The sequence below is a fragment of the Mytilus galloprovincialis genome, chromosome 5 (genome assembly GCF_965363235.1).
Source record: "Mytilus galloprovincialis chromosome 5, xbMytGall1.hap1.1, whole genome shotgun sequence".
Taxonomy (NCBI): Eukaryota; Metazoa; Mollusca; class Bivalvia; order Mytilida; family Mytilidae; genus Mytilus; species Mytilus galloprovincialis.
In genome coordinates, this window is record NC_134842.1 from 90,707,566 (window position 1) to 90,735,166 (window position 27,601).

The following is a 27,601-nucleotide window of genomic DNA, read 5'->3' on the forward strand; positions in this document are numbered from 1 at the left end:
AACTACAATCCCCTTCCCTTTCCTGAATGTGACCTACCGAATTAGACTATTTACCGGATTTGTAATCACATAAGCAACACGACGGGTGCCGCATGTGCAGCAGGATCTGCTTACCCTTCCGGAGCACCTGAGATCACCCCTAGTTTTTTGGTGGGGTTCGTGTTGTTTATTCTTTATTTTTCTATGTTGTGTCGTGTGTGCTGTTGTTTGTTTGTCTTTTTGTTTTTAGCCATGGCGTTGTCGGTTTGTTTTAGATTTATGAGTTTGACTGTCCCTTTGGTATCTGTTGTCCCTCTTTTATCTCTATCTATAATAATATTCAAGATAATAGCCAAAAATCGGTATAATTTCCTTAAAATTGCCAACTCAGGGGTAGTAACCCAATAACCAGTTGTCCGATTCGTCTGAAAATTTCAGGGCAGATAGATCTTTACCTGATAAACAATTTCACCCCTGTCAGTTTGGCTCTAAATGCTTTGGTTTCAGAGTTATAAGCCAAAATCTACATTTTACCCCTATGTTCCATTTTTAGCCATGGCGGCCATCTTGGTTGGTTGGCCAGGTCACGCCATACATTTTTTAAACTAAATACCCCCATGATGATTGTGGCCAAGTTTGGTTATATTTGGCCCAGTAGTTTCAGAGAAGAAGATTTTTGTAAAAGATTCCAATTTTCTATTTTAAATTGGTAAAAAATGACTATAAAGGGCTATAACTCCTTAAGAGGTCAACTGATCATATTAGTCATATTACCTTACTTGTAGATCTTACTTTGCTGAACATTATTGCTGTTTACAGTTTATCTGTACACTAGTATTCCACATTCCAAACTAAAAGACAAATTGAAAGAGTTGGTATTGCTTTGCTTCGTAAAAAAGAATGGCCAACGTAGATACAAGTATCTTGTCTTAGGGAGGGATAAATCCTACTTTGTAAAGGATCACTCTGATTCGAACAAAAAATTCTCTGAAACTGATACTATCAAGATGCTGGATTTCTTGATTGACAACATATTTGTTACGTTCGGAGGACGTGTTTTTCAACAGACTGTCGACATTCCAATGGGAACAAACTGTGCCCCTCTACTTGCTGTATTGTTTCTTTACTATTATGAGGCTGACTTCATGCAGGAACTTCTTAGGAAGAAATATAAGAAGCTAGCATTATCCCTTAACTCTACTTTTCGCTATATAGATGATGTTCTTTCACTAAATAATTCAAAATTTGGTGACTATGTGGAACGCATCTATCCAATCGAGATAGAGATAAAGGATACTACAGATACAGTTAAGTCGGCCTCATATCTTGACTTACATCTAGAAATTGACAATGAGGGTCGGTTGAAAACAAAACTTTACGACAAAAGAGATGATTTCAGCTTTCCAATTGTGAACTTTCCATTTCTAAGTAGCAACATTCCAGCAGCACCAGCATACGGGGTATATATCTCCCAATTGATACGATATTCCCGTGCTTGCATTTCCTATCATGATTTTCTTGATAGAGGGTTGCTGCTCACAAGGAAGCTATTAAACCAAGAGTTCCAAATGGTGAAGTTGAAATCATCCCTTCGTAAATTTTACGGACGCCATCACGAGTTGGTTGACCGTTATGGAATAACCGCATCACAAATGATATCGGATATGTTCCTTACGTCGTAACTACAATCCCCTTCCCTTTCCTGAATGTGACCTACCGAATTAGACTATTTACCGGATTTGTAATCACATAAGCAACACGACGGGTGCCGCATGTGCAGCAGGATCTGCTTACCCTTCCGGAGCACCTGAGATCACCCCTAGTTTTTTGGTGGGGTTCGTGTTGTTTATTCTTTATTTTTCTATGTTGTGTCGTGTGTGCTGTTGTTTGTTTGTCTTTTTGTTTTTAGCCATGGCGTTGTCGGTTTGTTTTAGATTTATGAGTTTGACTGTCCCTTTGGTATCTGTTGTCCCTCTTTTATCTCTATCTATAATAATATTCAAGATAATAGCCAAAAATCGGTATAATTTCCTTAAAATTGCCAACTCAGGGGTAGTAACCCAATAACCAGTTGTCCGATTCGTCTGAAAATTTCAGGGCAGATAGATCTTTACCTGATAAACAATTTCACCCCTGTCAGTTTGGCTCTAAATGCTTTGGTTTCAGAGTTATAAGCCAAAATCTACATTTTACCCCTATGTTCCATTTTTAGCCATGGCGGCCATCTTGGTTGGTTGGCCAGGTCACGCCATACATTTTTTAAACTAAATACCCCCATGATGATTGTGGCCAAGTTTGGTTATATTTGGCCCAGTAGTTTCAGAGAAGAAGATTTTTGTAAAAGATTCCAATTTTCTATTTTAAATTGGTAAAAAATGACTATAAAGGGCTATAACTCCTTAAGAGGTCAACTGATCATATTAGTCATATTACCTTACTTGTAGATCTTACTTTGCTGAACATTATTGCTGTTTACAGTTTATCTGTACACTAGTATTCCACATTCCAAACTAAAAGACAAATTGAAAGAGTTGGTATTGCTTTGCTTCGTAAAAAAGAATGGCCAACGTAGATACAAGTATCTTGTCTTAGGGAGGGATAAATCCTACTTTGTAAAGGATCACTCTGATTCGAACAAAAAATTCTCTGAAACTGATACTATCAAGATGCTGGATTTCTTGATTGACAACATATTTGTTACGTTCGGAGGACGTGTTTTTCAACAGACTGTCGACATTCCAATGGGAACAAACTGTGCCCCTCTACTTGCTGTATTGTTTCTTTACTATTATGAGGCTGACTTCATGCAGGAACTTCTTAGGAAGAAATATAAGAAGCTAGCATTATCCCTTAACTCTACTTTTCGCTATATAGATGATGTTCTTTCACTAAATAATTCAAAATTTGGTGACTATGTGGAACGCATCTATCCAATCGAGATAGAGATAAAGGATACTACAGATACAGTTAAGTCGGCCTCATATCTTGACTTACATCTAGAAATTGACAATGAGGGTCGGTTGAAAACAAAACTTTACGACAAAAGAGATGATTTCAGCTTTCCAATTGTGAACTTTCCATTTCTAAGTAGCAACATTCCAGCAGCACCAGCATACGGGATATATCTCCCAATTGATACGATATTCCCGTGCTTGCATTTCCTATCATGATTTTCTTGATAGAGGGTTGCTGCTCACAAGGAAGCTATTAAACCAAGAGTTCCAAATGGTGAAGTTGAAATCATCCCTTCGTAAATTTTACGGACGCCATCACGAGTTGGTTGACCGTTATGGAATAACCGCATCACAAATGATATCGGATATGTTCCTTACGTCGTAACTACAATCCCCTTCCCTTTCCTGAATGTGACCTACCGAATTAGACTATTTACCGGATTTGTAATCACATAAGCAACACGACGGGTGCCGCATGTGGAGCAGGATCTGCTTACCCTTCCGGAGCACCTGAGATCACCCCTAGTTTTTTGGTGGGGTTCGTGTTGTTTATTCTTTATTTTTCTATGTTGTGTCGTGTGTGCTGTTGTTTGTTTGTCTTTTTGTTTTTAGCCATGGCGTTGTCGGTTTGTTTTAGATTTATGAGTTTGACTGTCCCTTTGGTATCTTTTGTCCCTCTTTTATCTCTATCTATAATAATATTCAAGATAATAGCCAAAAATCGGTATAATTTCCTTAAAATTGCCAACTCAGGGGTAGTAACCCAATAACCAGTTGTCCGATTCGTCTGAAAATTTCAGGGCAGATAGATCTTTACCTGATAAACAATTTCACCCTGTCAGTTTGGCTCTAAATGCTTTGGTTTCAGAGTTATAAGCCAAAATCTACATTTTACCCCTATGTTCTATTTTTAGCCATGGCGGCCATCTTGGTTGGTTGGCCGGCTCATGCCACCATTTTTTTAAAACTAAATACCCCAATGATGATTGTGGCCAAGTTTGGTTTAGTTTGGCCCAGAAGTTTCAGAGGAGAAGATTTTTGTAAAAGCTAACGACGGACGACGACGACGGACGACGGACGCAAAGTGATGAGAAAAGCTCACTTGGCCCTTCGGGCCAGGTGAGCTAAAAAGGATTAGTCATCCTGAAACCCGTTATTTGAGAACGTTCAAATATCTTGTAAGGGTGAATTTTCACCCTAAACCAATGTTAATATATCTTGTATTTATTAGAGTTCCCAAACCTTACACAGCTACTTTTGCATAGGTACTATTTATGTACTATTTATGTACCACAAATCTGTAGTACTGGAAATTTACTTTTAATATTCAGTACTATTGTGTTACTTACAAATAATTGTAATATTTAAGTACCTGTATTTTACAGTACTTGATTTGTACTTGAAATTTAAGTTCTACAGATTTTTGGGTGCAACGTTACATTTGCAGCATTTTGAATGTTTGTTTTTTTTCAAATCTCATGAAGTTATGATGTTCAAACATGGAATACTTTGATCATTGTTGGTATCATTTTTGTACAAATATTTTGAGTACAAATCAAGTACTGGAAAATACAAGTACCTAAATATTACAATAATTTTAAAGTAAAGAAATAGTCCTAAATATTACAAGTAAATTTCAAGTACTACAGACTTTAAGTACAGAAATAGTACCTATGCAAAAGTAGCTGTGTAAACCATATATTTTTCTATTCTTCATGTGACGACGACTTAAATGATACCAGGGCCATTCATGTGATCCCTGCTATTTGAGAAAGTTCTGATATATTGTTAGTGTTGCAGACCCCCTCCGTCCAAAATACTTATATTCTAGATTGTCGTTCTAAGATGATTTAAATGATTAACAGGGTAAAACACGAGGGGCTATCCCAACTTCTTGTCATTTAAATAGTTTAAATGTAATGTTTATGGTAAAGTCCCCATCCTTAAACCACATATATTCTTGTTCGTCATGTCACGACGAATTGAATGATGTATATAGTCCGTCCCCAGTGGTGTTCACTAATACATACTCCTTTACTTGACCAACCCAATTTGAATGGACTTTGCCCAATGTCCGGCCGCCTTAGGAATGACTATATGTTTTGGGAATTTTGTTAGGCATTCTGTTACAATAATGTCTTGTTTTTTCATGACCTCATTCAATAAAAAAATAATCAATCTATTATTCATAATATGTGTCCCACTCAAATAGTATGATTCTTGTATTGTTGTGAATCATTGTATGGCCAAACTCGGTAAAGATCTGTCTAAGGAATTTAAATACACTGACATTAACCATGAAGATTCTTAAACTTTTCTTTAATAAATCATGATCCATTATTGTTTTAATGCTGACATTTACTCAAAGGAATCATTTGTATATACATTTTATACTGACAGCAATAAATATTCTGTTATAGATTTGAAATTTTAATTACACATTTAAAACTACTAGTATTTACTAAAATTTACGAAAAAATAGAAGATTTTTCGTTTCTTATTGTTAATGTTTCCTTTTTTGACGATGGTGTACCTTTGACTCCATTATGTGTCTGTACTTACGTTGTAGAGTTTTATCAGCGAATGTTATTGATAACACATGCATTATCAAGACAGGGATTTCGTTTTCATGAATATACTAAAACCTTTATACCAAAATATGTCATAGATGAATATATTGGTCAGGCAGTTTGACTGTAGTAGTTTTCTTTATTGAATTGGTTCATATTTTATTTCGATATTTGTTATAACCAACTATGTCCTTATGTGGTTGTTTTCGTGGTTAAATGCCGTTTGGTTGCCCAAAATATTGTTACGTTCACTTCCATTGAACTTAGATGGATAGTTGAAACATTGGCAATCATATCAGATTTCCTTAAATATATATAGAGATTAATACATGGCCTTTTCCATATCAGCCTGGGTATCATCCCGAGACCCCCATATCAGCCCGAGACGCAGTCGAGGTGCTGATATGGGTCGAGGGATGATACCCAGGCTGATATGGAAAAGGCCATGTATTAATCGCTTTATCATATACTTCCGACAATAGTTTTATGTAAGGCAAATAAACTAATGCAATAACTAAAACAGTCAAACACTTTATAAAGAAAATTAAAATTATGAATCAAATATACTATAGTTGTCCAACAACAGCATTATTAACTCCTTATATATTTATGGTAACATTTCCTATAGAATTTTGAAACATTGAAAATTTGGAAGAGTTTTACGATCATTACTACTCCATGTTTGTTTTACTATAAAATGATTCATAATTGTCAATGGCATTTGTTAGCTAGTATTAAACTATCCCCACAAAAGTTCCCGTAAATTTTGACGTCGTCTTAAAAAACATCTGACGTCACAATGGAAAAGTAAACAACCGATACCGGAAACACCGGAAGTAACTTGCACGAGAGGCACTGATATGGGTTTTTTGCACGAGAGGCACTTGATATGGGTTATCAGACCGGGTGGGAAGATATGGCTTGTGCACTTCCGCCCATTACACATATGCGAAAGCTATCATATTAATGCTAAGTATATGATAAATATATATATCAGTCTAAAGATTTGCACAACGGTACTGATATAAGATGTTATAATACGAAAATGTTGTTATTAAATCGTGTTGACATATATATATATATATATACAGAACATACGCTATGGGAAAATAATTTTTTGTAGTTTGCACACTATAATGGTTTACCCAGCAATTTGCTAAAACATTCCTCAAGGGCTCTTATTTTTGAAACTCGAGCATTAGTGGCAATGCCGCTCCAGTAGAATCAACTCGATCGCTTTCATTGTTTGAAAATTTGCTGACAACATTGTACAAATAATTATATCCTATGTTTCATTAATATGGTGCTCGGAGAATTTTACATTTATTACATTGTTTACTTTTTGCTTATAAATTTTATGTTCCCACTATCATGACTATGGTATTATAGTGGGATATTATATGGTATCCCACTATCATGACTATGGTATTATATTAAATATCTTTAAATTTTACAATACTCTACGGTATAACAATGAACATACGAAATTATTTCAGACTGTCGATGTAATCGGGGATCTCGCAGCCAACTCATCTATTATTATACCAGTCAAGATTACTCTTAAATCAAGGAACACACGACATGGTAGTTGCAGTATATTGCTGATAGTATATGACTATGATTGCGGAGGAACACGTTCTAATAGCGCAAGTGTCATTCTTACAGGAAGTTGTGGAGGAGGAAATACTGGTTGTAAGAGCTCCTTTGAATATTTCAGTCATTTTGAAAATATATATTTTATTTGGTGAAAGTGGTCCTTTTGGTAATCATGTTTTTATTGTCAGGATATGCCATGGTTATCATATTTACTTTAAGTTCCTAAATGAATGAGCGGGACTTTATCGGTTCGCTAATTAAATATCATTTCATCTATATATGTGTTTTTGTATAAATGCAGCAAGTTTCGAACTTTATTTTAAGTAAATGAATCGCTATGACATTTAACAAGAAGGTCCAATACAACAAATGGAAGGTTGGGATTATTTTGGGGGTTTAGGTACCAACAGTTTTAAGGAATAAAGTGCCAAAAAGGGGCAAAAAAAAAAACAAACTTGTATATAAGTGTAGGGATCTCTCTGAAATTGTACCACAAGGTTACAAATCTCAAATTGTTTTTGCAACTTTGCAATAAGAGAGAAGGGAAGGTAACTCAGATAAATAGAGGGATACATCAGAAAAGGTAATTCTAATTATGTTAGAATGTATTGTGAATTTACTAAGTGTAATGTCTAGCAAGAACATGAAGAAAGCGAGTTCATTGTTTGGTTTTCTCATCTTAAATCAAACTATTAGAAATACATTGTATCTTCTCATATCGTATCTTTAAATTCTATGGTGTAGTCTTCTTTTTGTAACACAAAATTGGGTTTCCGATGCATAAATATACTTGGTTGTCGTATCTAAATGGATTCATAATATAAGAACATCAGCAAACTATTGTTGCATCTAAAGTGCACATACTAAGTTGATTGTGCTACATTTTATTTATGTAATTGTATTGATCCATTATTATATGTCTTGTGCTATATTTTATCTCTTTAATTCTATTGATAAATTATTATGTGTCTTTTTGCTCACAGATGTACAAAATGTAGGTGATTCATCAGGAAGCGGGTCCGGGGTGCTGATTTTTTATCGTCCTACCACTCCAGTACCATGTGATTGCCTTGCTGCTCTCTTGAAGAAGTGCATTTTAGTTCATATTCCAATAGTGGGATGTGTCGCATCAGAAGGAAACTTAGCAGCGTCGACGATTGTGAGTTGTGCACTTCAGGATATTTTCCCAGCAATAGGCTGTTTTGTTAAAGTTGAAAAGCTTATCAAGTTATCAAACTCAACGGTAAGGATTATAGTTTATAGTTTATAGTTTCTGAACACTTTTAATACATATTCAATACATATGCCTGTATTTTTAGCATACTGTCAAAATACTTTTCTTCGAAAATCTGTAATTTGATATATATATATATATGCTTAAATGACTGATGACGATTGGAAAGAGAGAAGCGAAAAATGCCAAACGGGCATACAAACTCACAAGCTTAATAAACTTACAACGCCTTGGCAAACAACACTAAAGATACAACAAAAGTATACAACAAAAAACATAAAAAAAGTATAACCAACATGAATCCAACTTAAATCAGGGGTGGTCACAGGTGTTCCGAATTGGTAAGTTTTGTGCCACATTAGGCTAAAATCTAATATTCTTGTGTAAAATATGTTATCACGTAATAGCGGATTAATAATTGACTCACTTCTCACCTTAAGACATCAACAGATTATTGAATATTCTACTCTTAAAACTTGACCGAATGTGAAATTTCTAAATTGAAAAACTGTTTTATGGCACAGGATATACAAGACTGTTGGTGGTACAAACATTAAATAAACGAAATGCACTAAAAATTAAGGTCTTTCAACCCATAAAGATCACTTTTGATATAGAATATAAAAAATCAGTTTGAAATATCATATCCAGCGTCAAATGATAGCTTATTGTACACTGATTCCAAATAATATGGTTTCTACCAGGAGCGAATTACATTGCAATGTAATGCATTATATTACAATTACTTTGACAATGTATTTAATAACAATTACAATTACATGCATTTATCGAAGTAATGCATTAAATTACAATTACTTTTGCACAGTAAATGCATTGAATTCCACATTACATTTTGTAAATAATTTTACCGAGTGGAAAGAAAAATAAAACATTTTGAAAAACAACATGAAGTCACAAAAGATTCGAGCATATTAAGTAACTGTATTGAATTTTGGTAGACATGTAAAAAGTCTATTTAATACGACTATTACATTTTACATTATAATGGTTTCCAAAGATTCCACGTTAAGGGTTTCGAAAGGTAACTTATTCCTTCAGGCCTGAACTTTCAAATGACATTTCTGACTACCCGACTGTTTCACGAAAACCTATCAAAATTGATTGTTCTTCTATCGTTGGTTTTAATGTTTTAAGATATACATCTCTGCGTTTTCTCTAAAAGAAAATTACAGAGATGAAGTTTGATATTTATTCTAACTTAATGTTAACTTTACTTTTATAATAAAATTGAAAATGGACATGGAAATATGTCAAAGAGACAACAACCCGACCAAAGTGCCGATAACAGCCGAAGGCCACCAATTGGTCTTCAAAGCAGCGAGAAAATCCTGCACCCGGAGGTGGGCCTTAGCTGGTCCCTAAAAAAATGTGTACAAGTTCAGGGAAAATGGAAGTCGTACTAAGCTCCAAATCATATGAATGAACTAGAATAAAAAAAACAAACATACAAGACTAACAAAAGCCAGCGGCTCCTGGCTCGGGACAGACGCAAAAACGCGGCGGGGTAAAACATGTTTTGTGAGATCTAAACCCTCCCCTATGCCTCTAGCCAATGTAGAATAAAGAAACACACAGCAATACGCACAGTAAATCTCAGTTTTAAAGAAGTCCAAGTCCGATGTCAGAACAGGTAACAAAAGACAATTGTCTGCCATGAAATTCAGAAGAAAAATGAAGAAACCAAAGGCCAAAGGCCGAAACGTCTAAAAAAAAAAAATGGTTTAATACTACAATTAAATAAAAGAAACTAAGCAAAATGACAATGATACATAAATTAACAAAAGTTTTCTATCAGTTACTGACATGCCAGCTCAAGACCTCAATAAAACTGATTGAAAGATTATGTCTTCATCATAGTTAATCACAATCCCTCCAGTTAGGGGTTTAGTATCATACCATCATAAAATATATGAGCAGAACATAACCCGTCTATACATTTTTTTTTTTTTTTTTATTATTTCAATAAAATGTTTACTAAGAATTTCTTTCCTAATTATATAATAAACATAGAGCTTAATCTAAGACCAAGTGTCAAAATGGTGAAAAGAATAATTGTAAAACAGACAAATTAGTGTTTTATGACAATGTTCAATTATCTGATATCTAATCAAAACAAGGTAAACATTGATCTTTTGAAAACAATGGAACACTTTTACAGTAGAATTTTCAAATATCATGTTTAGTATTTGAAAAAAGGAATGCATGTAATGCAATGTTGTGCAATGTAATGCATAAAATTACACAACGTTTTGCTAAAAAATGTATAAATTTACAATTACATGTAGAGAAAAAGTTGCTGCATTACACATTACAAGCAATTACCTGGAAAATATAATTCATTACCATTCATTACCCCATGCCTGGTTTCTATACATTTTTCAAAATAAAGGAGATAAGTTGTTACTTCAAGTTTGAAATATGTCATTTCCGATTTTATTTGATAGTTTACTTGTTACTGATTCCAAAAACATATTGTTCAATATTCCTGAACTTTAAAGAATACAAAAATAGCTACTTCCGGTTTACATCAGATCACTTCTAGTTGACCTTTCTATGGTCAAGTGGCTTGCAACGTAATGCAAAAGGTCCCATGGCTTTATCATGTATACATATAAGGTAAAGGCAAAGTACTTATTTAATATAAAAGGATAATGAACAATATATTGTTTTGGAATCAGTATCAAATAAACTATCAAATAAAACCGGAAGTGCCTTTTTTACCAACAATTTATCTCCGCTATCTAGATAAAAAAATGTATAGAAACCATATATTATTGGAATCAGTGTACAATAAGCTATCATTGCTGAATATGATATTCTAAATCTTTTTATAGTTCTATATCAAAAAAGATCTTTATGAGTGGCAAGACCTTCAATTGTTCTCTGAGCAATTGGATTTTAGTTATATCATTGGTATCCTTCTTCTATTGATATGTTCAACATCTGAGCTTACGCATTGAAACACTGATTCATCGTCTAATAGATTTTTTTAATACCAAATACTGTTAGCTCTGTTGTTAGATTTAAAACGTGGTAAAACAATGATATGTTGTGCCAAAAAATTCTTTTAGCTGATCTGTTTATCGGATTAAAGACTATTTTTTGGTAAATAACTTGTATGTTTTCTATGTTTTGCAATGTGTGTCCTCGAATTGTAGGGACCAGATTTAAATGTCGCAATTATGGACATGGCAATGTCTTGTGGTGTTAGTCCATTCTGTAGTGTTTGTGGTATCTTATACAATGCATTAAGGTAAACTTTTATTTAATTATTCACATTCGTAAAAAAATAAGCTTAGTGATATATCAGCTTATATGACATTACTACTGCAATCACATTTTTTAAAAATATTATCCAAAAGTTCTCTAATAGTATTACATCATGATTTACCACATGGTTTCTACAAATAATATACATGATTCATAAAATATGTTTGATAAACATAGCAGTACAACATTCAAAATATAGAATGATATTAAAATGATGGATTAAAATGAACCACGAACTTATAAAGTGTTCAAAAATATATTTTTACAAATAATTTTACAAGTAAATGTAATCATGCTTCCATGATCAAGTTTTACGCCTACTAATCAAGAACATGTCCCTAATATAGCATATGACCGTAAATTGGGAAATTTTGGCGTCGGGATATTTTGGCGGTTTAAACTCAAAAGGCATGATTCTTATTTTGGTGTGTGTAATTTTTGTGCCTCGCCCAATCGATGTGTTTTTTTTGGAACAAAAGAAGTGTACAAGCTCTTTCATATTTGCCCTTATTTACCCGTTGATCAAATGACCTCCATAAACTAGAAACACGACAAAATTAACTAAGTGAAGGATTCGGATACGAATGAAATTGCAAATAATTCCGTTTCTTAGGATTGAATTAAAGAAAGTAATTTTAAAAACCCTATCTTTTACAAAAATCATATGAAATAAATTTTAATCATTATCTCTATTGCAACTACATGTTAATGATTATCAATCAAGGATTTAAATTTTAATCCTTTTTCCTCTGGCAGGACATGTTAATTAAAAGAAGATAACGGATAACAAGGAGTTTTTATATTCTAATTACCAACAACGGTGTCTAATCAGCCACGTTGTCAGCAGAAGCCTGGCATATTTATGACATATGTGAATACAAATTCATATTTTGTTTTCTTAACAATTTCATAAAATTGACAATTAAATAAAAATTTTATATTGTCGGAATTTATTTTCAGATTTGACTATGTATAGAATTATAGGAAATATACGGAAGATATGATAACATAAGATTTTCCCCCAAACTACTAACATTACGATATCGTCGACAGGTTCTGTATTTTGGCGTTTCAGTATTAAGTGTTTGATTTATTTTCGTGAGTTTAATTTTGGCACTTTTATTTGAGGCACCAAATAGACCAAAATAAAACTACAACCAAAATAACCCAATGTACGGTAATCTATTGTAATAAAAATTCATAATATCTAATAAAATTTGTAGATTTAGCTACCAAAGTCCTTATATTTGTATAAAGTAACATTCGTTTATAGTTGAAAATTGTTTTAACGTTAACTCAGCTACAATTAATAATTGCTTGCGATTCCCTCTCTGTGGTTAATTTTCCAATCATTCAATCAGGAAAGGGAAAGAAATAATTCGGCTTTTATTTATAGTCTTTTTCAAAAATAATGAACGGTTCTTTATATTGGTATGTAATCATTTTAAACGTTTCAAATTTATGAAATTATATTCGTACATCAATGTTTTTGATACACCAATAACAAAAACTGAAATATATTGAATTGATACATTTTGTAATTATTCAAAATTATATCAGAAACCCAAACGTAATTATAAAATAATGAACATTTCAAAGGGAGACAATACTAGCATAATGTTTTTCTCGAATCGACACATAATACAAAGGAATGTCACTCTTGCATACAAATGGCACATCAATATAATTAATTAACTGTGCATTCTTGTTCCATCTTCAATGAAGATTCTAAATTATAAATATAACCAAAAGTTGTTAATTTTTAGGATAGTGAAGACTAATTTATGAAAGCTAACCCACTGTAAAAATATTTCTTTGAAATTTTTTTAAAACTTCCTCAGAAAAATGCTCGAGCTACTTGACTTTCATAGCTCATAATGAACATTTTTACACAATATCTATAATACTAAAATGACGAGGTCCAATTTGTCAGCCGTCATCAGGTAAAAACGGCAAATCAAAGAATTCAACTTTATATATAGCTAATATAGGACATTGGTGTTGATTAAAAATTACACCACTCAAGACCCTTTTGCAGTCCACATAATTAATATTGCCAATAATTAACAAGTTTCGGGTCGAATCCGATACCGATACCAATAGTATATTCACCGGTTACCTATTACCTTATCTATACGGTCCGCATCTAACAGGCGCACCACCATACGGTGTATTTAGGATTTTGCTATATACATGGGTCATAACCACAGGGTTGACACTACTAAATTCAACCATTGTCACATTGTTCCGTATTGTAGTATTTTAATCAGTATGACTTTCTAAGATGACAATACGAATACTAAAAATTTGGACTTAAATTAAGGCGTATAGGTATAGTTTTCAATTTGTTAGCCGGCATGACGTAAACATGGTAAAACAGCGAATCAAAGATCAAATAACTAATATAGGACAATGCTGTTGATTAGAAAATACTCCATTTCAGGCACTTTTGTTTTCCAAATAATTAATATTACCAATAATTGATAAGTTCAAGGTCGACGGGTTCAAACAGAAAGCTTTTTAAAAGCAGAGAAAACTGTGCATCAATTATAATCGGCATGACTTTATCAGATAATACGCATAGTTCTATACTTTAATTCAGTCACGGACCCGCGATATCGCGGATGTGTTCTATTTTTAATAAAGAAGTAAAAGATTATTTGCTTCTCAAAGTGTAAGACGCAATAAAAATCGTATGATTGCATCATCTTACCCTAATACAGATTTAATTAAGTCCTGAACATTTCGACATTTGTTTGTTTATTTTTAAAAATACCGGTTTGTAACAAATCACAGGTCAATGTTAAAATCCGACTTAATATCGATGTTCCGATATCATCAGGTAAATATGCTACCTAATTGACTTTATGTTTATTTGTATACATGTTAAACTATATGTCTATCTATCTTGATTGTATTATTATATACTATATTTCTTCTGTTTTCATATTGGCTAAAAGCATATAAGATCCTCTTTGAATAAACGTTATAATTACCGCGGCTCAAATCGATGGTCATATTCTTCTTGCTTTTTTTGTGAATTTTTTCTTTTCTTTTTGTTTTTTTTTTGTGTATTTTTTATTTTCTTCTTCTTTTTGGTGTATTTGTTTTTTTAGTAAACTTTATAGAATATTTCACAATACGAAAATTAGCAAATGCAAAATCAGATGATATATTTAGTATTAAAACAGGTAACAGCTTTAAAAGTATCTCAAGCAAATACTTGAAAATTGGAGAAGGATACAACAATTGTTGACTTTGATTTCAGTTGATATAATGATTTATTAACGCTAGATATTACATTTAACTTTCACCCTTTGCCTGCGCTGAATATCTTATATCTGAGGGTGATAAATAAACGCATCAACCACATCAAAAGTCAATACTGTAAATTCAGAAATTATCGCGTGCATTATTTATTGCGATTTTGTCAGTTTAGACTTAAATGCGATTTTAATTTTTAAGATTTTAAGAAAAATCCTGTTTAATTCAAATAAAATATTTCAAAATGCGAGTTTAAATTATTGCGTTTACATCTCTGTCGCCATTTTCGCAATATTAAAAACCTCGCATTAATTTCTGAATTACTAATAGTATAATATCTATTATGTTTTTTGTCTCAGATGCCTACAAGAATTGGAAAAGGAATGTGGTAACAAAAGAAAAAGACGTGATGTGAGTTCAGACGTAGTCAACAACTTCATTGTCACATCTAAACCAATGAACAATTTCAGATTAATGATGGATGAGATATTTGGACACGAGCAAATGTAAGCTCTACAGTTAAGGTCAAGTAACTGTAAATATGTATTGTTAATAACTTTAAAGATATTTTTCAAACAACTGCATTATTTCAAACCTTAACTAAAAATCAAAAAGAGTTTATTTCAGCAATCTTTTTTTTGTCTTTAATAACATTTGGTCGTTTATTAGGTCTTTACACTTTTCGTGGAAAGACCTTTTGTTTTTCTTCTGATTATTTTTTTTTCTTCTGCCGTCTGAAATGCTTTTTTGTCTAACAACATATCGAATGGATTTTTGGCCAATGATGTTTCAAAACTCATCCTGTGTGACCGAACACTTGTTCTTATAGGAGCTATCTCCCCGCATCCTCTTTTTCTTGTTATCGCTATATCTCTAAAACCGTAAAAGATTTTAGCAAACTGTTGTCACCAAATTGTTCGTTTAATCTTAAGAATGATTTGGTTAATTTTGACTTTGTAATCGGAAGACATCTTATGGGAGTTATTTCCCTTTGAAAATTTAAGATAGGCGATTTGTTGGATAAATTGATACGTTTAAGTCGTAGAGGTCAACAGTCTTTCATATGCAGTCCTTGGTCCATTTGAAGGAAATTGAGGTCAAGGTCAAAGGTCAAGGTCATGTTTTAAATTTTGAATTTTGCTTGTTATCGTTATTCAAAAGAAACTGTTACAGTTAATGATATGATGTGTTTGCCAAATTACTGTTTACAATAAGGCGCAACTTCCACCTATTTCTGTCGAAGTGTTTTGGTTAACCCTTATAGGAGTTTTCTCCCCTTATGCATTTGAAATCATTATATCTCCACAACCATACAAGTGATTGACCTTGGGCCTTCCGATTTGAGTTCACTGACCTATGACCTTCATATTGACGTCAAGGTCGAAGAACAAGGTCATGTTATAAATTTTGAATTTTGCTTGTTATCGTTATTCAAAAGAAACTGTTACAGTTAATGATATGATGTGTTTGCCAAATTACTGTTCACAATAAGGCGCAACTTCAACCTATTTCAGTCGAAGTGTTTTGGTTAACCCTTATAGTAGTTTTCTCCCCTTATGTATTTGAAATCAGTATTTCTCCACAACCATAAAAGTGATTGACCTGGGGTTTTTTGATATGAGATCACTGACCTATGAACTCTAAATTGAGGTCAAGGTCAAAGGTCAATTTGACGTTCTAGATATTGACCTCTGCTAAAAATTCTTTCTGGTTCATTATAAAACAATTAAGTCTTCTGTATAAACCTATCAATCTTATTTTTTTTTATATCAGTTTGATTTACCACATTACATCAGCACGGGGTGACATTTTCTAACATCGTTTTTTTAAATTTCATTCTTATTATCGAGGTGGAAAGACCTTCAATTGTTCTCTGAAGAATTGGTTATTAATAACTTTTAAAGTTTTATTTGTTTATTGCGTTAGTCATGGACCGTATCGGTTGGGTTTCTTTAGTATTCGAGATTAATATATGTTTTCTTACTTGTTGAATGCCAGTAATATCAAGCAGCTGTTCTAATGACTGTTTTTTGGCATTTAATTGTCTTATCGAACATCTGTGAAACAGTGAAACCGATATGAAACTATTGAGAAAATGGTTGAGCAATTTGATGTATAAATACATTTGATAGAAAATGTGAATATTCATATAAGATATAAATATTAAGTGCAATTTTAGCCTTGTGTAAATCATACTTTATGAACAGCGTGGATACATTTTATAAAAGAGAGACGAAAGATACCAAAGGGACAGTCTAACTCGTAAATCTAAAATAAACTGACAACGCCATGGCTATAAATGAAAAAGACAAGCATACAAACAATAGTACAGATGACACAACATAGAGGACTAAAGAATAAGCAACACGAACCCCACTAAAAACTAGGGATGATCTCAGGTGCTCCGGAAGGGTAAGCAGATCCTACTCCACATGCGGCACCCGTCGTATTGCTTATGTGATAAGTCACATTCATGAAAGGAAAGGGGATTGAAGTTACGACGTAAGGGACATATCCGATATCATTTGTGAAACGGTTATTCCATAACGGTCAACCAACTCGTGATGGCGTCCGTAAAATTTACGAAGGGATGATTTCAACTTCACCATTTGGAACTCTTGTTTTAATATCTTCCCTGTGAGCAGCAACCCTCTATCAAGAAAATCATGATAGGAAATGCAAGCACAGGAATATCGTATCAATAGGGAGATATATACCTATACTTTTCATTATACAAGATACATATTTATATTCATATATATATATAGATTCTCTCACTGCATCGAGTGTGATACGACATGTATCCCCTCTCTACAGATACATTTGTATGTTTCAAACGCGAGGCTCGCCGAGCGTTTTAAATATTTAAAATTTGACTGTCCAGATTTTTTTCAACTTGTTTTCTTTCAAATGATTTACAAATCAAAATGTTCATTATTAGTGACGCTATAAGATTTGGTCGTCTTTTTTCATGTCGTAATAGTAGGAAATTCAGAGGAAAGCAAGAAAATTTGACGTCATAGTCGAATTTTGACCAATAAAGAATTGAGATCAAACGACCAAAATGATCAGAAAAAAGAATAAACCGTGTAAGAATAAAAGAAATATATGTATATATAAGAATATGTGGTATTATTGTCACTGCGACAACGCACTACTACTAACCAAAGAACAAAGAAATTATCAACTGAAGGACACACCGTACGGCCATCAATAATTACAACATCCGATACCGCATAGTCTGTTACAAACAGGCGCTCCTTGCTAGATGGCAAATTTTAAGCAATTAAAGCGAGAAAAACTAACGGCCTAATTTTATACCAAATAATGAACGGATAACAGGAACACGTAAAAAATAAACAATCACTGAATTACAGGCTCCTGACTTAGGAAAGACACATTTTATAGTCTCTTTAAATATATTATAGGTTTAGTGTAAAAAAAGAGTGGTATCCTGCGTTTAAAACAGTTACTTCTGATGACAGCGAAAATGGTTCTAATCTTTCAAAAGATGAAAAGTCATTTGTGTTGAACACTTTAACAAGTGATATCTCAAAACCAATCTTGGACAGATTTTTAGAAAGATGGAACAATACAGGTGCGTTTTTTTTTGTACCTTTTTTTTTGCTTTAAAAAAATGTGCAGACCTTTTTATGAAATTGAATTAAAGTACCAATGAATGTAATATGGTGTCTTGCTTTTTATATATTGTTATAGATATTGTTTAAGTGACATTGACCTTTACTGTTTTTCTTCGATGACCGAACATTAAATGGTTCATCTACCGAATTTACGCCGACGTGTCCGCAGAAGAACAAAATTCATATAATTTTTAGTAATATTTGCTTCGACTTTATCCATACAATGATTTCGCGTTGATAGAATAAATAAAGAAAAACCTCTTTTTTATTCATTTTTTATTTGAAATTATTCGCCTTTACACTAGAATGTGCATGTATAATTGTCATATTCCTTACCATATTTATCTAGACAAGGTAATTATTGGCTGTTTATCAGTTAACAATCCAATATGAAGAAAATGACTTGATACTGAATCAGCTTAAGGCAGATTGTTTGTTAGATGTTCCAAAGACAATACTATTTTAAAAATGCATCGACCTACTGATCATTGTTTCAATCCGAATCCCTTTACAAACCAGTTGAAGCTTACTGTGTTACTGTGCTATGACAATGTATTTAGCGGACATGTTTAAAACAACGTATACACTTTTTATAGAGCGTGTTCCGACAATGTATTTAGCATACATGTTTAAAATAACGTATACACTTTAATAGAGCATTTTTATGACTTAAGTTTATCTCTAAAAATTTGGGTTATACACATTAAAAAAATAGAAATGTTTATTTTCTAACTATTTTCACTATTAGTTCATCACTGCTTTTGCAAAAATTGACCCCAAAGAGAAATTGGTGTGAATTATTTTTTATTCAACAACATGTTCCGCGGATGTGCACAAGTGATTCTGAAGGATAATCAAATGTTGCTCCTCTAGTGGAGGATCAACTTATCTAAACTTTGAAACTATTTTTCTCATTTCTATTTATAGTTTCAGCATGGTACAATGGGACTTTAAACCACGAAATCAAAATTGGAGGCGTTATAAACCTTTCTAAACTTAGTATGATGACGCAGCAGTATATCAAAGACACCAAAACAGCTTCCTACAGGGGTTTCGATTCAATATTCAGTGATTTTGATCATGCTTTGAATGCATATGTTTTGGCTGAAAAGGAAACACAAGTTTGTACAATTATAATTAATTTTAAATCTTACGTACATTTTGTAATAAAAATAAGATAATTCAAAAGAAATATTAGAAATGATTTTACAAAGATGGGCACAAATGGCGAAAAAAAATACTAGTCCTGAGATTGAGTAGCACAACACCTACAAATAAACTCATCATAGATAACAGGATTGAATATTGTATTTACGTCAGACGTCTACAATTGACTCATCAGGGACGTTTGAATCCAAGAGAGTTAAAAAGGCCAAATAAACAAATTACATATAGAAAAACAGCTATGCATATGGATGAATAGTAATCATACTACTAGTATTACTTTAATTTATACTGCCATGGACACTTTTAAATAGATATAGTAAGTATAAATGTGCATGATGGATGATGCACATATTGCATGAGATCATTATTCTGCCAACGCAACCGGTATTGCTACAGTTTAATACAAAGACTTTATATGCAGGGAAGTGAAATCAATTACAGTAAGAAAGTAAAAGAAACGGAATAAAACCAATATTCTTATAAACACATTTTTTTTATTTCTTTTACAATAGTTGCGCTGTTCTTATGAATGATATCTTTTAAACTAAGTTGCATGTGATCCATGCATATATATATTTTAGTTATCACAAATGGGTCGAAGTTTGTGATTGGGTAACAACATAGAGATTTCAGTATATATTCAGGAAACTGCCGGGGTATATACGACATTTTTATCCGGAATCGGAACCTCAAAACCGTCACCATAACACAAGTTACTTTGTGACTAAGTCGAAAGCTATACAGAACACAAAGGAATTTCAAGGCTCGCAGAGGGAAAATAATTACATTTTTTTACGTGTATCAGTCGATAATAAAATTGAGAGTGAAAATGGGGAATGTGTCAAAGAGACAACAACCCGACCATAGAGCAGACAACAGTTGAATATATATATGTTTAATACAAAATCACGCATTTCAAACGTTAAATACTTAAATATAATCGAAAAGTATTACTAAAATTATTGCATACACGATAAAGTTATTTTCACAGCAAATTACAAAATCCTTCATCTATGCCAAACATATCAGGTTGGGTTTTTCAATATGTGTGTTTTAAAACACAAAACCACACACACATTCAAACACAAAATATGAAATCCAAATAACATTATTGAAATCATTTTCTTAACGGAAAAAAAAATGACAAGATATAATAGGTGCATTTAAACGAATTATTCGAAATATATAGAAACAATAAACATGTAATAATATATACATGCTGCATCAGGAATGTTTAACAAATAGGCATACCTGCACTGGAAAAAAACATTAAGGCGGGGGTTATCCGTAATATATGTGTAAGTCAGGTCTCAGATAGGGTATATACTGTGACCTTCCCGGCTTAGGACTTATATAGATAAATCTCTAAGCCGAGAATGTCACAGTATATACCTTGTCTGAGGCCTGAGTAACATAAATATATAGAAACTTAAAAAACATATATTTTTGAGTACCACACTTCCGTTTTAATATGACCTTCATTCATGCACAATCATAAATATATCCCTTTTTGTCAAATAGTGAATACGGTGTACTCATTTATACATTGCTAGCTATCGTTATCTTTAAGATCCTTGTGAAGGTCAGTCAATAAAATAGCTTTACATACACACAATTTATAGTGTTTATTTTTTATAGCAAGAAGGGAGCAATAAAAAGGACGGTGCAATATGTGCCAAGGTCCGTGTAAGAATTGTTCAGGATCTTGTACTAACCAGAGATGCCTTTAATGCCCGTTTTGAAATCGAAAACGGCGAAAACTCAGCTCTTGAAAGTATCCATGTTGAAATTGAAATCAAGCACAACACTGGATCAGGAGAAATTGTTAATGGTTTATTTTCTATTGGTAAGAGGAAACGATATTTTCTTGAAACAACTTTCATTCTGTATTGAAAGAACTTCAATCCATAATACTAGTCTCCTGTACGTCAGTCTATGAAAAAAGTAATATCATAAATATACTGAACTCCGAGTAAGATTCAAAACGGACAAATCCTAATCAAATTGTAAAAATAAAGCTGAAACACATCAAACCAATGGATATCAATTGTCATATTCCTGACTTTGTACAGGCATCTTCTTCTCTAGAAAATGGTGGATCAAACCCTGGTTTAAAAGCTAGCTTAACCTCTCACTTGTATGACAGTCGCATCAAATTCCATTATATTGACAACGATGTGTGAACAAAACAAACAGACACAATAGGTAAAAATTTCACAAATAGGGATACAACAGCAACACGAACCCAAAACAAATGGGGATTATCTTTGGTGCTCCGGAAGGATACTCAGATCCAGCTCTACATGTGGCACAGGTCGTGTTGTTCATATTGATACACAGCCGGTAAATATTCGAATTCGGTAGGTCACATTTGTGAAAAGGGAATCGGATTGTAGTTACGACATAAGGAACATATCCGATATTATCTGTGAAACGGATATTCCATAACGGTCAACCAACTCGTGATTGCGTCCGTAAAATTTACGAAGTAATAATTTCAACTTCACTATTTGGAACTCGTGGTTTAAAAATTGTTGAAAGGTGACAATTGGGAAGCTGAATCATCTCTTTTGTCGTAAAATTTTGTTTTCAATCAACCTTCATTATCAATTTCTAGATGTAAGTTCTCAAAGCTGAAACACTTCAAACGAATGGATAACAACTGTTATATTTCTGACTTGGTACATGTATTTTCTTATGTATCAAATTGTGAATTGAACCTGGTTTAGTAGTTAGCTAAACCTCTCACTTGTATGGCAGTCGTGTCAAATTCCTTTATAATGACAACGATGCATGAACAAAACAAACAGACATAATAGGTAAAATTTAAAAAAAGAGGTAAAATTTAAAAAAAAAAAGGGGCATAGCAGTCAACAGTGTGTTATAATATTAATCACAATAAAAACAAACAAATATTTCACAAGAAACACAAAAAGTCATATATCAAATAAATCAACCTTATTCATTGCTTTCTAATTTTTGAATTTTATTTATGTCTGATAAATCCACCCATAAAGAATTGAAATATTTTAAATACTGTGACTGAATGATTAGATTAACATTAACTATTATAATGATAATGCTAATGTATACCTTTGAAAAACCGTTTAAAAGGAAGAAGATCACTATTAAAGTATGCAGAATACAAAAGCTCAATATTAAATTGCAAATTTACACGACAACGCCGCTACTATGTTTATTAAAAATGTTAACATGAACATTCAAAAACTCATAAATACCAAAAAAGAAAACACAAAAAAAAAAACTTTAGTCCAGTTATCATTGATATGTTCATAATTACAAATAAACTATTTACTTTTTGAAATACTAAGGCTTTTCTACCTCAGAAATATATTATTTTAAGTTAGCTGTATTTGGCAAAACTTTTAAGAAATTTGGTCCTCCATGCTGTTCAACTTCGTACATATACTAGGTAAACTTGAATTAAAACAAATTATACAAGACTAAAAAAAGGCCAGAGGCTCCTGACTTGGGACAGGCAAAAAAATACGGCGGGTTTAAACATTTTTTGCTTGATATCAACTCCTTATATCTGCACCGACCACAAAATATTTATTGGTATTTGTTCGGCTAACACTTCTTTAAATAGGGCTGAAAACATGTCCTGAGCTTTTTCTCGACTTACCTTCATCTTGACGCTAAAAGCCAAAATACACAACACATAACATACAAAACAAAAGACAGAACAATACAAACCAAAGTCAGTAGTGATACAATTACCAATTAAACAATAATTCACTTAAGACCAACAGACCAGGATATAAACTGGTGTATGTCACTGTACTGCCTTCAACCATTCGAAAAATAACTGCAAATTGCACAATTTGATTGAAATCACAACAAACAAAACAGAACTAGAAGCCTTTCATGGAAGAATAAAAAATCCTTTTGATATTCAAAATGAAGCAGATATGAAGACTTAAAAATGATGCGAAGGAGATCAGTGAAAACGCATACACGTTTTATAAAAATACCAAACTGCTTACAATACTAAATATAGTACTGTGATAACTAAATACTCTGTATGTGTGTGTTCAATATATTATTAGGGTCAGATTTTCCTTTTTTGTAGTTCTAATTTTTCATTCGTTGAATGCCGCTTCCTATATGTGTTTCGAATCTGAAAGCAATAATCAATGGAACAAATCATCTACTATATTTGCATAACAACATAATACTAGTTTACGCAGAAATGTCGGAGATGAATGAATTCTACGTTATTTATGTAAGCCATCTTCTTTTCAGGAGACCCAGATTTATTAGGACTGACAGGGGTAGACGGTGACGGTCGACTAGGAGTTGATTTATCGGGGTCAGCAGAATGGTTGATTATTCCGTACTCCATTGCAGCACCAAATGGTGATGTATTGTTTAATGTTGGTGGAAGATTGTCCTATCGGGTAGGGGGATCAAACTTTTCTGTTCCATTGCTACCGGATACAATAACAGTAAAGCCTAACCCAAGCCTGGTGCTACATTATTTTCATGAAAAATATGTACGAGGCGATGATCCTTTGACAGAGGAAAAAGAGCCAGTAATTCCATTTACTTTAGCAGTTATGGTAATGAATTCAGGCTATGGGCTTGCCCGAGCTCTAAAAATATCATCTGCGCAACCACAAATTATAGAAAATGAAAAAGGATTACTGATCACTTTTAGAATAGTTGGCGGTTTCTTGGGGAACGAACCAATTTCACCTTCTCTTATTGTGGACTTTGGGGATATACAATCTTTTGAAACAAAAACAGCTAGATGGATGTTGACGTCAACATTGCAAGGAACTTTCTATAATTTCAGTGCAACATTTGAAAATATAAATCCATTAGGAGATCCACAACTTTCACTTTTTGAAAATATATGGTACCATGAACTTATTCATTTGGTAAGACTCTTCAGAGACGAACAGGCTGATGGCTTCGACGATTTCTTGGTGAATGACTTTGTTGATAATAAAGGGATACCAGAAAAGGTCTACAACAGTGCAAACGGATCTGATGTATATAATGTTATGACTGCAACTGTACTTGGATTATCTTCAAGCACGTTCGTTAAGTCTAATATGAAAACATATACTTTAGTTTGTATGGAGGTACTCACTAAAACGTCTAATTGGTTTTATGCAAGGATAAAAAATAATGTCACCAGTCCTGATCAAACTCTGCTTGATGTTAGGTCAGATGATAATCGCAGTATAGTAGTTGATAAAAACATATGGACTACCACTCACATTTTAGACTCGTTTCTTATTCATTTGTTTGACTATATAAAAAACAATGATAGTGTGGCGGAAAATACAAAAATGAAATATTTTTTAACGTTTGGTCCAAAAAATACACATCCTCCAAAATTCAACAAAACGTCTTACTCGATCACAATATCCCCAGAAACTCCGAAAGGAAAGCCTATTCTAACTGTTCACGCGTATGATGTCGATAAAAATGAAATCACGTATGACCTTGTTGGTTTGAGCCAGGGTTCATTTGATGTAGACCCCCATAATGGAGTTGTTACTTTATTGAATATTCCATTAGCAGTTGGAGTGTTTGAGCTTCAGATAATATGCAGAGATGACGGTATCCCATCGCTATCAGGTGTTGTTCACGTGAATATTCATGTGATATCTGGTGAAAAAATTACAACCACTTTAATAACGTATTCAGAAACTTCAGCCCCTATTTCAGTGACATCCAAACCAAACAACTCAGTGAGTGATAAAACAACAATGCCTACTAGTTCCAGTGGTGCACTCGATATGACCACCAAATTGTCGAATTATAAAACGACAGAACAAGATACTTCTACAGGTGTGGTTTATGCGACAACCAATTCATTAAGTGATGAAACAACATATCATGATACTTCTAAAGTTGTAGTGGATACGACATCCAAATCATCATTTGGCAAAACAACAGAACAAGATACCTCTACATACTCAGTTGATGCGATATCCGGTTCACCTGGAACTAATATCCCGGAACCTGATACCTCCGCAATTGTAGTGGACTCGTCAACACTATCATCAAGTGATAGAAAAACAGAGCCTGCTATTTCCTCCGGGAAAGTTGATGCAACAACCAAATCTTCAACAACAGTAGATCGATTTACTTTGAATAATGCAGTAGAGATGACATCAAAATCTTCGTTTCGTAAAACAAGTATTCCACATTCATCGACAACTGCATTTGGAACGACACTGGGGACATCGTCTGCAGTAAAACAAACTTCACATATCCTATTTCTAATCGGTTCAAACGTTTTGATACTTAGTCTGAAATTGATTGACTAGTGGGATAATTTAAAAAAAATAATTTTTTTAATCACAAGCTTTAGATGGTCAAATTCAAAGTAAATCATATATATCAGAACGTCATATTTAGGATCACACTAATTGTACATTTTGGAATATAGGTAATTTATTGAAATAATCGATTGGACCTATAGGAAGATTTAGATGCGGCAAGAGTAAGACGTTATTTATAATATCATATGTTCCTATTTTATTGTCTCAAAAGAAAAGATAGTTACAGGAGTTCCGTGGAACAAAAATGTAGGGTCAAAAATTATCTCTTTTTTTTTGCTGTACCTACCGTAATGGTATATTTTATATTATTCATGATTAATCTACTAAAACATTACGCTGACAATTATCGAAATAACGTTTTGCAATTTCTATTTCAAAACATCGTGTCAACTTTTTTTTTCTATAATTAAATCTGCAGAAAAAGTTTCAAAGCCAAGTTTACCATTATTTTAAACGTTTGAGTTGCCTGTATTTTTAAAAATTTAATAGCGAATGTACTGATAAAGTTTATTTCCGATATATTTTGTAAACAGAATTCGATATCTCTACTACGATTTAGTTGTGAATTTTTCATTTCGTATTGACTGTCGGTCCCCATATATTACACCTAGAGACCGTTCAGAAGTCCAAATGAACGAACTAGGATAATTGCTTACATCCACTTCACTTGAACTTTGGCGGAAAGTTTTCTCATTGGCAATCTACCTTATTTTCATAAATAGTAACAAATTATCACTGGGCAATTTTGTAACGATCGTTTTGCACAAAATACAAAAAAGTGAATTGTACATGCTATTGAAGAGAATAGGAACTTGTGGTTGATTTTTTGTATTTAACAGATATTAAAATGTTTTATTAAATTTTTTTTTAAATAACTTTTATACAGTTTTGTGATGCAAATATAAAAGTCATTCTGTTACATGTTTTTTTTTTGTTGGGTGGGTGTTGCTTAATCTTTAGTTTGCTATGTTGTGTTTTGTGTTTTGTATATTGTTATTTGTCTGTCTGTCTTTTTATCCATGACGTTTCCAATATATTTTCAACTTATGAATTTGAAAGTCTCGTTGGTATCGCTTGTCTTTTTATAAATAAATATTAATAATTTTAGTTACTTTTAAACTGTTGTGTGATACATATGTGTACATTTAAGTTATCATGTGCTTTGTTTTTTTTAATATGCTAACCATTTATATGCATTGCTTAATTGAAACTTTTAACAATTGCTATTTTTTTTTTGTCTATCTGAAATGTGGTTTTATGATTTATAAAAATATTAAATGGTGTAAGTTTAACAGTAGCTGCATTTAAATAAAAATTAATATGGACAACAAGTTATTCATTTTGCCTTTGAAATAATTTAAGATATTTAAAACATGTAGAAACTAGAGACTCTAAAGAGCTTATATCGCTAACCTACATCTTCAACAAGGGCCACTGTTTAGTAATAACCATCAGTAAGAAATGGAAAAAAAAACGCTATTGAAAGGGAATAACTTCAATAAGGAGACGACTTATAATTTCGGTCACGTTAATTTATTTGCAGATCTTGTCTAGCTTATCATGTTTAAAATTGAGAATGGAA

At 32.7% G+C, this 27,601-nt stretch overlaps 2 protein-coding genes across 2 annotated transcripts in view; both read left to right on the forward strand.

Annotated features, from left to right (window-relative positions):
• Nucleotides 1-7,251, forward strand: part of LOC143074197 (uncharacterized) — a 79,882-nt gene extending 72,631 nt beyond the window's left edge. Inside the window, exon 27 of the mRNA XM_076249746.1 lies at nt 7,000-7,251. Within this exon, the coding sequence (XP_076105861.1) occupies nt 7,000-7,251 (252 nt within the window). The remainder of the gene's footprint in view (nt 1-6,999) is intronic.
• An 846-nt stretch (nt 7,252-8,097) lies between these two features.
• On the forward strand, nt 8,098-27,329 carry LOC143076690 (uncharacterized). The gene is made up of 7 exons (XM_076252530.1): nt 8,098-8,342; nt 11,513-11,607; nt 15,248-15,394; nt 18,317-18,486; nt 19,457-19,650; nt 21,335-21,542; nt 23,963-27,329. Exons 2-7 carry the CDS (start codon nt 11,537-11,539, stop codon nt 26,002-26,004), a joined length of 2,832 nt encoding a protein of 943 aa, XP_076108645.1. The 5' UTR covers nt 8,098-8,342; nt 11,513-11,536; the 3' UTR covers nt 26,005-27,329.
• The last annotated feature ends 272 nt before the right edge of the window (nt 27,330-27,601 follow it).